At 40.5% G+C, this 12,399-nt stretch overlaps 1 protein-coding gene across 1 annotated transcript in view; it reads right to left on the reverse strand.

Annotated features, from left to right (window-relative positions):
* ankrd13b (ankyrin repeat domain 13B) overlaps positions 1-11,631 on the reverse strand; it is a 47,504-nt gene extending 35,873 nt beyond the window's left edge. Inside the window, exon 1 of the mRNA XM_084351675.1 lies at positions 11,184-11,631. Coding sequence (XP_084207801.1) covers positions 11,184-11,291 — 108 coding nt within the window. The 5' untranslated portion in view covers positions 11,292-11,631. The remainder of the gene's footprint in view (positions 1-11,183) is intronic.
* Positions 11,632-12,399: the final 768 nt, after the last annotated feature.

Raw genomic sequence — 12,399 nt, forward strand, 5'->3', positions numbered from 1 at the left:
GAGACAGAGAAAGCACAAACGGGTGGGATGCTGATGGACCTGTCAGAACGACGACCGGAGTAAAGAGAGAGTTTCTCAGATGTTTATCTAGGTGCTGACACCTGTTTGTTGCGGTGAGCTAACAGAGCTCGCCAAAACGCGGGCAAAGACACACATGAGGGCCGACAGAAAGAGAGAGGACTTATTCTCATTCCTCGCACTCACGAAGATGCAGGCACACTCACAGATGGAGCGAGCAAATCTTTTGTTGGAATGAGGCAGACAGTGCATACGCTATAAAAGAGCATAATCACATAATGTAGCCGCTGTGGCCTGTTGGAGTGAAACACCACAGCTGTCACTTTCTTTCTTGTGTTTGTGTGTGTGTACGTGAATTATGTAGCAATTTCAGGTAAACCCAGTGGTCTGGCAAGAGATGTTTGCACTTAGCCTGGGCTGATAATGAAATCAGAGTGTCATTTTCTCCGGGACATTTAGCTTTTCACTGGCAGAAAAGGTGCTGGTCAAATGAAAGGAATATATTTTAGGCTTGAAATGTGTTTGTCTACATTTATTTATTCAACGGTTCTCGTCAACTGGACAAGTTCAAGTGCCTCAAACTGCTAAAATGGGTTGTAACAATATAGTTAGTATTTCTCCTTGAACCAAGGCGTAAGGCAGCAGACCCAACCAATACATTCAGAAAGTCAGTGTATTGTTTTCAGGTTGATTTTCTACATCACATTTGAAAATACACAGACTTGCTTAAACTTGTACACTGGAGTCTATTGCCAGAATGTGTTATAAGTTGTCAAACAAATCACTTTTGCACAATTGTATGGACATAACGGATATAACAATATCTAATATGAGACAGGAGGTCATTTAAACCACAGAATGCCAATTCAAGTTATTGAAAGGTGGTCTCACATAGCCAGACCTATCTCCACAGCACTCTGTCAGTGCTGTAGAAAGGTCTGGCAGCACCAATCCTCATTCTGGTATATGGGGATATCGCTCTGGCTTGCTCGTATGTCTTCAAACCGATCACAGTCGTCTTAGGCAGTGCTAAACCCAGGATGCAGCAATGGTGGCTCTTCAAAATAGTGTGAGGGAAAACTTGATTTGTGTGTGGTGAAGCGAGTCCTGGCCTTAAAATTACTAAATCCCTGCAAAAGACGTTCATGTCGGTGGTGACCAGGTTATATCAGTGTAACTTGCCTTGCTAGTTTGGAGGTTGTTGTTGTTGTTTCACATAGTGATGGGGATTTTGAAAACAGTACAAGCAGAAAGTGTAATAGGGGGAAATGGGTGCCCATGACAGACTTACAAATAGTCTACATCCTGTCATTACATAAGTAAAAGGAAACTGAAGGAAACTGTAGCTGTATTGGAAAACAAACAGCTTCAAAATCCCTTCTTTACCCCTTTTTAGTCCTTTAAGATCTTTAAAATAAGACATGCATCCGTCCATTCATCCATTTGCTAGCCACTGGTGCTGTTCAGGGTTGTGATGGCGCGAACGCGGCAGACGTTTGCATTTTTCTCCAGGCAACTGACTATGAGATCCCAAGATGTTTTCCTGAGGGTCTTGCCCAGATTGTCTCCATTGCAGTGCACATGACAGGTATTCACACCAAATACCCAAACCACCTTACCTCAGTGTCCTCACATTTGAGGTTCAGAGGTCTTCCAAAATTACACAGCTACATATCTGTTCTAAGAGAGTAGGTGGGCCAATGATCACAGGTGTGGACTGCAATGAGAACTGACTGGTTAATCACAAGCCTCACCTTCAGGCTCAACTCCCTCACCATGGTGCAGAATAGCATACTTGCTGATGCAAACAGCTGCTCTAAGATGTTACTTGAACTCTTCCACCCAGGACAGCTGGTGACCCTCCCACCTTAACAGGACAAGCAAACCTTCTCTCCAAGAGAGAAGCATGGCCTCAGATTTGGAAGAACAACCCCTTAGACACAGCGACATGCTTTTTTGCATTCATGCTTTTTGACAATCTATGAAGATGTAAACTTGACCCACAGTCTCTGGGCTAAAATACTGCATTGTGTCTTGGGAATCCTGGCCTGGACTTCCAAACGGACACGTACTGTACATGGTCAGCTGAAGACACCACTGACACGAAATGGTTCTGTTCATACTTCTTTCTGGAGTACGGTTGGAGGACATGTCACACCCGTGCACAGTAGGTCAGCATCTACAGGAAGACGTATTCCTCACATGCGCCCTCTACGAGTCAAATCAAAAATGGCGAAATCCTTGCAAGAAGAAAAAGAGCCGAACTGTAGAAATGCTGGTAGCAACAGACGTCTTCACACAGCCTTCCTTCAAATTCAGCATCTCTTTTGGTTTTTGCAGCACATGCGCAGTTGATTCTCTTGTAGTGTCTGAGCAGTCACAACGAATTGTGTCTGCACAGAGCCTATACAAGTACACTCTCTGATGACGAAATTTTACTCACAGGGGCCCAGCTGGACTCAAAGTATAATTTCTGCTTCAGGCTTTCCAACCCTCCAGTATCATTTTCAGTGTCCTGCATACACTGTTTACAGAGTGGCTTATAGCAGTCTCATTTCCTGATAATTAAATCTGACTCAACAACAGGCATCCTTTTCTGAAAGTCTGGACAATCAACCCTATCAGACAACCGTTGGAGTTCCCCTGTGTTCATAAATAATATACAACAGCTGTAAAACATCCAGTGGATATTTTAGGATAGTTCATCATTGGTGCCGTGCTATCATGTAACTATTGAACGTGACTGGGATCTTACTTTCACATTAACTTGTATCAGAGCAATGAGATCAGACCTTCCAGACTCTCCCAGGACTGCCCTCAGCACAATGTCGGGCGGGCAAGTCACTTCCAAAATGTTAAAAGTAAGAAGTTAGTTATTACAATATTAGGCTACTGTCTGTGTAGAGTAATGTGTTACTGGTTACACTTCTTTTGCATTACTCTCACGACTAGGCGTTATGAAATGGAAGAGAGCGATATTGTTTCATATAGTGGATAATCAAAGCATAGAAGCCACCACGGGATTATTACCAATTCCATGGTGGCTTATATTATATAGTCTGGTGAAGGCTTTCCTTCAAAGTGCAGATCTGGCCCATTCATGCATTCATACAGCTATGTTTTAAAATCGGCCACTTATATAACAATAGTGTGATGATGATAGAGAACACTGATATAGTCTAGACCTTTTTAAATATATTAATAGCCTTGGAAACAGGTATGGGAACAGTGCTATTTCTCACTTTCAATCCTATTCTCTGATAAATTCAAAGTAATGGGAATATTCCCATTTCGAAAACGTACAATCTGACTCTGCAGCCTCTGCACAATTCTTCTTTGTGGGATATTTTCTCTTTTGGTGCACGGGCAGAAGTAGCACCGTGTGGATGAATACCTTTTAAAAAAACATCAATTAACACTTAATTTTGGATGGTCACACATTAATGCACATATAATTGCATATATTACTGTTATTAGAAACACATTCTACTCTGTTACTGCTTAAAGTAAATTATTACTGTAACACTTTACTTTTGCATTACATTACCCTGAACATTGCCTTTGGGCTTCAGGAGCTGCTTTTGACAATGTTCCCAGTTGAGGTCAGGATATTTGCGCCGATGCTGAGCACAGCCAAGAGGATGATGACCTCTTACTAGATTCTGGCTGGCCAACAAAACCACATGAAAGATTAATATAATGGATCGAACCTTTAGACAATCATGGTGGTTGAAATATTTAGATGTGGGTATGTTTTGCCTATTCTGGAGGTGGTGGTTTTCACAGGATCAGTAACACAGGGATCAAAGAGAAATACCAGAGGTATATCATCCCTACTTGAAACAAGATCTGGTGGAAAGGACTCAGTGACCCCAAACATTAAATCAAAACCATGGCTATTCCTTCCTAGGACATCAATAGGCATACCTAATGTCCAAGGAAGAGCAATGTGTGTCCTTCTCCCCATCTTTCCTATATTTCATCACCAATCTCCCGTTCCTTTTACATGTTCCTGCCAATGTGTGTGCCTTTCTCTCTTTCTCTATGTTAAAAGCTTTCAGCAACTTAACTTAATCCAATCCCAACCCAGCCCTCACAGCATCTCTTTGTGGCTTTGCTGTGCTGCAATTAGGACTTGGGTTTTATTACACTGAGGAAATTAAGAGGGGTGAGGGCAGGGTTGATAGATGGCTGGTTGGAGGTAAAGAGGGACGGAAGTCACCAGGGGAAGAGGATAAGGAAAACTTTATACAGTGGGTGGATGTGATTTAAGGAAACCGGGAGAGGCCGGCTGAGAAGAGAAGTGGTAACGCTTGTAGTAGACAGGTGGAAGCAGATACCAGATGGCTAGCGAAAAGATTCCGGCCTAGAGTGAACGCACTGAACCCATGAGCCTTAATTTATGCCTCTGTTCCCTCATGCCAGCAGCCGAGCATCAGACTTTATAATGCTGATTTAACATTAGCACCTTGCCGAGGGCATCATTATCAAACTACACTCTGAGAAAGAGAGAGCTGGGGTCAGACACAGAGACACACGGACGACAGGAAACAGCAGCGGTGAAAAAGAGCAGAGATCTTCATGTCATTTCCTGCATTTGCCTTGAGAATGACCATCACCCTCTTCATGGCCCTGTTCTTCTTCAATCACACTGTGCTTTTACGTCTGTGTGCAACCAGACAGACTCTGTTCATGGTCCAAGTCTGTCATTATTTCCTCTCCACCTCCTCGTCTCCACTCTCTGTCTTCACTCCCTTGTTTGTGCCTCTTCTCCTTGGTTCAGTCTATCAGGGTTGCCACCTTTTTCTTCACTATTTTCCCTCTCTTTACCTTCCAGGCTGCCAGGTCTTTACTTTATCACAAGCCTCGTTTTATGAATCTGGTGAAAACATGTAAAAACGTATCTCTCATCCCCCCTTTTATCCACTACTACTTGATATTCTTCAGATTTTACTCCTCCGATCTCTTTCTTTCCCTGTGTACTTATCTATGTGGTCAGCCGTGTCTCTGGCTTTTATGCAACCACTCCTGCTGTTACTATGTTCAGTTTCCTCTCTCTGGCTTTGCGTCGTAACATTGATATCCGATGTACCAATTATTCCACTGTAGCCTGCTGTGGCAGCATTTCTACTCCCCTCACTCACTCACTTACTCACTCACTCACACATACTGTCTGCTATATGCTGCTGGGCAAACATTGAAGTCTCTACGTATACCTTTACAGTCTCATACCACAAGTGTTGGAAAACTGCCATTTTTTTTCCAAAACTTTCAACACAGCCATGCATCAACCAGCCATTCATTAAGTTGTTGTGCTGGAGAGGAAATAAGAGTGTGATCAGACACAGTGCCGGATATTTGATGCATGCTCATGGTGAAATGAAATGAGTCTCATCATTTCACCAGAGGCTGGGCAGGCTTTAAAAAGCCCCGATATGGAGACGGCTGTAGATTACCTTTATTCTACTGTGGCGTTACGCAGAGGTCAATGATATTATACTGTTCTTCCACAACTGAGCTGGAACTGAATTCATCAGAGACCAGCCATTATCATGCAATATCTACACAGTGCTGCCTTTGTAATTCGGCCATAATGTGATATCTTAATGCCTATCTTGTGATATCACAGGAACTATCACAATGCACGGTATTGTAATAATAAATTGTTGCAACAGGGATCATGCATATGCCTTTCTAATATTCTTCTTCTGTGCTTCTATGCCTTTTCGTCTTTTTCTGTCATAACTAATGCTCACAATGTAAACCTCTCTCTAAAAGTGGATCACCTCATTATCTGTAAGTGTATATGTGCTTATGTCAAGTACATGTAGGATCTGTCTATAAGCTATCATATCTATCAACACCCGCATAGTTATAATAAACAGCACAAGACAATCAAGGACTGTATGAACAGTATGAGCAGAAAATAACTGAATAATATCCATTGTTAAAAAAACGTAATGTTTCAACTGCTACTACAAAACTCCCACTTACACTGTTGATAACAAACAGGACATAATCCCTGTTTCAAACATTTGCAGCTTGATGGCTCCAAGTCAAATGTACACACGCGATGCAAACAGAATATGGTCAATAAAACTTTGGTTTGCCTCACTCCAAAACTGTTTTCAGTCGTCTCTGGCCTGCTCCTCCATGTTTTTCTCTGATTTTGTTGACCTAGCTGTGTATTGTGACAGTAGGTCAGTGGGAAATGTAGGTTGGTGGCCTTGATTTTTATGTTTTAATTCTGTCCTGGTTATTCACAGCAAGCAGGCCAACTAGAGCTTGGACATACTTGGCAAAGTAATATTGGAGTCCTGATTTACTAGCGTGGACATTTTAGAGGCTGCAGTGAAATTAACATTTTACATTTTAATCAAAGCTAACATTGTTCATTATTCCTGCAGCATTTACCTTCCATCACTTGCCTGCAGCTATACGAAAATCCCTTTGCTGTCAAAATGTGTTAAACAGACCAGAGCCATGGGAGTCCCACAGTTACTCTGAATACTTCTTGACACTTGTCATCATCATCACACATGTGTATGCATGTGTGTTTCATGAGCATGATGGCGTGTGTGTGTGTTGTCCTAGTTAAGGAGCTCAGTTTAACATTTAAAGCATGTCATAAAAAGGATGTCAAATGTGACCTAATTTCATTACAACCCCAATTTCAATAATGTTGGCACGCTGCATGAAACTTAAATAAAAATGGAATGAACCGTCAATGGTTTGGTGAAGTGGTCCTTAGCTCTGGTTGTAATATCATTAATACAATCATGCGTTTCACAAAGTGGTGAACCTTGCCCCATCCTTGCCATCGATAACAGAGCCTTTTGTGGATGCTACTTTCATAACCAAGCATGATACTATCACCTGTTACCAATGAACCTGTTTACCTGTGGGATGTTCCAAACAGGTGTTTCACAGTCTTTTGTTGCACCTGTCCCAACTTGTTTAAAAGTGCAATATGTAAGAATTTTAGTTTAGTTTAAGAAACATTTTAAAATTACCTAAAATTATCGACAGAATGTGAAGAAATGACAGTTTTGACATTATGTCAAAGACTTGTTTTGTGTTACAGAGATATCTATTGAAGTTAGCATGCTAATCAGCTAGTCTCTTACCATTTTGTACCTCAAAAGGTGATAGGCTGACAATAAACAACACCAAATCTCCCCCAGGGTGCCAAGCTCCCAGTCCGTGAAATGAGTCAGCTAATATGACTGCTAGCTGCATGGTTAATTGAACTTACTCGCTAATGGCAGTTACAGTTAGCAGCAGTTAGCAGTTACTCTGGTGATATGCTGCCCACTATGTTTTTGGAGAATGAATTTGACAGGTGGCCAGCTCTTAAAAATTTCACCTTTAAAACATGTTGCTGCCAACAAATTCAGAATAAGCAAGTTTAACAAGTTTTTAAATTGCATATATATTATCTTTGTACTGTTTACAACTCAGTATATGCGAGAAAAGAATATCAAATTATCACATCCTGTTTTATTTATGTTTCGCACAGCGTCCTATCTTTTTTGGAATAAGGTTTTAGTTTAGCTGCTGATATAAATTCATGTAGGGCATTAAAATGGTTGACTATGCAAAAAAGCTCTGGGTTATAAAACACATACAAATCAAGATGTATTACTCCATGTGCATACACCCACACAAACAAATGCACACACAATAAGCAAAAGAGCAATAGGTATAGAGGTAGTTTAACCGTTATGGATGAGGCTAAACAGAAGTTGGTCAACAATGAGAGGGAACAAGAGAAGAAAGAAGTGAAACTCTCCTTTTCAGCAGTTGTTTACTACCTGTCTCCTCTCTGATGTGCCATCCAACACAGATAGCTGATAAGTGAGGTTTAGGGTCTGGGAGAGTGCCTCTGAAGCTGGCATGAAAAGAGCGAGGAATAATGGTTGTTGTGAAAAATGGAAAGTGTCGTATTTTCTGCCTCTTTTACATTTTGTTGGCGCTTTAAAGCCATGAAAAGATGGTACCTATGAAATTCGATAAATTCGAGAAGCCAGGTGATTCATTAAAATAGATGAATTGGGTGTGGCATACTGTAGTTTCTAAATTTTGCATAGATTTCATGTCACACAGAGTTCATGTTTTATAGAGTTTTCTAATGTAGTGAACAACAGCACAGAATATATCGACATCTGTTTGTGATAATCGACGTCCCTACAGAACTACATTGAGAATTACAATAAAAATAAGTCCTTATCTCACACGAGCACAACAGGAGGGTGACTAATCATGCAGATTTACTGTGGATCAGCGTCAAATCTTTTTTGATTCTGAACACTTTGGTGCCGGAGATGTTCAACAGATTTGTGTTTGTTCTCATACAGGAAATAGAAGTACAAGGCAGTCTGTTTGGCTTAGTTTATAAAAAGATCAAAGATAGGATATGTAGGTCCTGGGTTCAAATACACAGCAGAGGAGCAATAACATTTGCATCGTAAAATATTTATAGTGACACAGGTTCCTGAAAAATGAATGCTTGTGGGGTTTTGAGGACTGATTTGCTGAGTCTATCTATGTAAATGAAACACATAAAGAGTTTCAGTTTAAAGAACTTGATGTGAATTTTTTACCAATCGTCAAACAAGATGTGTATGTTTCCAAAGTTCACATGTTCACAAATGCTACTACAGTGTTGAAGTTCTTATGCCAATTTTTTTTTTAATAAAAGTTTATCAAATACAAGTTTGCCATAAAGCACATAAAGCTAAACAGTGAAGAAAACTTGGACTCTGATTATGAAAGCGTCTTTTCACATTAATAATATTTTTCACCGTGGAGGTTCATTCTTAGAGAACTTGGTGGTGCCACAAAAAGGGATACTTATACTTGGGCAACATCACGCAAAAACCATCCAAGTAAATGTAGGTGCTGGGTGAGCTACTTTCATAAACAGGCGCCATATTTGAACTAAACATCCAGTTGAAATACTAGGCTACATCCTTACGCATCCTAAAAATTGTGGTCGTTAGAACTGTTTGCCAAGAGATGAATGATATGTTTCAGAAAATGTGCTGTGTGTCTGGTAAAACAAAAGATGTCCACACTGCGGAAATCTCAAATACAGTTGAGGCTTTTGGCCATTTGGTCACTAGTTGTAGAGGCATCATGCATCAACAAAAGTGTTATGTTCACACTAAACTCTGAGCGGTAAATCAGTTGGCTGATATTATTGTGCGAAATTGGCCTATCACAGATATCAGTATCAGAGTATATGTTGTCAGTATTGGCTGATATGAAAACTTTTGGGTTTAAAAAACACAATGCAGAAAAAGACTGGGTGCTTGGAGTCATTTATACAGTTATTACTAAATATTGTGTGGTAAGTGTTTGAAAACCACATTTAAGGGATCACTGCAAAAAAAAAGAGTGCATAACGGCCGATATATCGACATCAGGACTTTTTACCTTGTGATATCGGTACTGGCATCTGCCCGAAAAATTGTATATTCTTTGGGCTACAAATCCCATGTAGCCCATCACACAGCGACAGGTGCGGTGGCTGAATTCCCATGAAAACGGCTAAGTGCCTGTTGCTTTGTCACTGGTAGTCCAAACACACCATTCGAACAGTTTTAGGTTGTGACGTGTTGGTGGTACTAGACGAGCCACATTAATAGTGTAACTTCTGGCTTAAGATGGATCCTTGTGCATTAAACCTATAAAAATAATAATGAAATCTAAACCAAACAACCAATGAAATCCAGTGATCATCTGTTTGCTCTAATTTAATGTTGAGCCAGCAGGGTATAAAAATGAATATTCAACACCTGCAAAGCTACATCACTTTGAAAAGCTTTCACTGTCTCCTCTGTCTTAAGAGCATACGTGGTACATCCTTTCTATGAAATACAATATGTTGCCTCTGACATTAACTTAAATACCAGTGATCTTAGTCCGTTCACAGAGCCTTCACCCTGTAAGGTGTGATCAGTTATGCCATTTATTTCCCAAAAGTAATAATTATGGTTGTCTGTTAAATGGTAAATGTCACTACCTCACTCTCTTAGTGTACCTGTATGGATTGTGGTTAACCAACTGATGGCTGCCTTTAGGGCACTTGCTGACCATTTTGGTGTAAAATAAAGGCTTCCAGGGTTATGATTTTATAACCGCAAGAAGGTAAGAGCGTCCATGTGTAGGCAAGTGTGCGTAAATGTGTGTGGGCAAGTGTGCGTACGTGTGTGTGTGGAAGTATGATGTCTTGAGACCGCTGCATGATGCATGCACTCAAAAATCTGTTTAGCTGCTAACCTGCAGAGCATCTCTTATATAATGGCAAAGCCTTCAGTGCATCTGCACAAAAAAAGAGACTGAAATCACACACATGCACGCTCCTGCACAGTCACCCTCACACAATAGTGTTGGTTCTTATCAGATTATCGAGTCCCTCATACGCTGAAGTACTCCAATTTTACCAGTGGGTGAAAATAATTTCCATGCTTTTGATTAGGAAGAACATTTTCTCTGGAAACCACACACACACACACACACACACACACACACACACACACACACACAAAACCTTAATGATTCCATCGCTGTATTTACTGTGGTGGTTGGCAAGTGTTCGCCCACATGCTCATCTGCATTGTCTCACCCACTCACAAATGATTTAGGTGCTGGTGGGAAGGTAGAGAGCCTACAGTTTTGGAGTTGATCACGCAATATCGCTGCTCACACACATCCATAAAGCACCACACATACATAAACACTGCAACACCATCAGGGTCAGCGATTACAGTCATTTGCACTTGGAATTTTTCCAGGAATAAACTCCAGTTACAACTTCCCATACATAATAAAATGACAGGGAGGATGAATATTTTAAGCCCCAATGCAGCAGATTCTTGACATACAAAGTCTGTTCTGTGCTTTCAGGAATGAATGACAATAAGAAAATAGTGCAAATTCAAGTCTGAGGATGTGGTCCACAAGTGTCCCCCTCCACCCTGTAGATGACAATTAACTGCGCTATTGCCAATTATGGTTCCTGAATGAGGTGCTCCATGGATGACATCTATATCACCACCTATTAAATCTAGGCACCTGCACGCCCATATAAACGCTAATAATAAAGACGCGGGCCTGTGTCTGTGAGGAGAGATGTGTTTGATCGCTCTCCTCTGGCTCACCTGCTCGTTCGTTGCCAGCTCTTTCTCCAGCTGTCGGTGCTTGTTGTGCCACACCAAATAGTGGATAGGATAACGACTCTTCTCCGGAGTTTTCTTTGCAGAAATCATCCTCGGATCATAGTTTGCCTCCTCCTCTCTCTACACTGTGGATTGCAAGGATAGTTTGCTGTTAATTTACGCTATATAATCAAGCCTATCATCCTTTTATCGGCGGTGATGCCCAAAGGCGTACAGGGGCAGCCTTACGCGTCAAGAAACAGTGAATGATCCCCTGCTCGCCCCGCTCAGACTAAACAGCAAAACCCGGTGAAAATCATTAATAGAAAGAAACCCCCCCTCGTTTGGATTGTCTCGGTAGATTAGGCTACACCTTTGTTTCTTATAACCACCCGCTCCTCCACCTCTTGCCTCCCTCTCTCTTCCTCTCCTGCCTACTCTAACACATCTATCCTCCTCCTCTCCTCCCATCCGGTGGTGACTGGGAGAGATGCGTTGACAAGCTGCAATGAAATGTGCGCACACTCAGCCAATCCGCTGTCAGGAGATAAAACATATGCTTCGTGGAAAAAGAGACCCGCACAAATCACGCACAAATGCTGAAAGGGAAAGTATCATAGCATAGCCCCCTACAGGTATCTTATAGTAGTGATGTACTGTGGAAGTAGAACAAATAGAAATAAATAAAAGTATACACACTAACTGCAAAAGATAATGTGAATAATTTAATAAATAAAATACATCAATGTAAACTTTAATTCAGAGCTAAACCTTTGATACTCGTGTTTTTGTCTCTAATAATAATAGGGCCTAATAATAATAATAATAATAATAATAACAATAATAATAATAACAATGATGGTGATGATGATAATAATAGGGCCTAATAATAATAATGATAATAATAATAATACTACTAATAACAATAATAATAATAACAATGATGGTGATGATAATAATAGGGCCTAATAATAATAATATTAAAATAATAATAGTGAGGGAATGTACCTAAGTACATTTACACAAGTAGGCTACTGTACTGCGATTTCAAACAAATTTGTCAAATCAGCAATTAAAATTTGAAAAACACTGATAATGGCAATCAGAAAAATACCGGATATCGGATCGAATAATCGTCGATGCCCATAATCGGTGGACACATGCTATAAATACATGTGAATATGTGTTTAATTCACATTTACTTGATACTTAAGTAAAT

The sequence above is a fragment of the Pagrus pagrus genome (assembly GCF_965226575.1).
Source record: "Pagrus pagrus genome assembly, chromosome: 4".
Lineage (NCBI taxonomy): Eukaryota > Metazoa > Chordata > Actinopteri > Spariformes > Sparidae > Pagrus > Pagrus pagrus.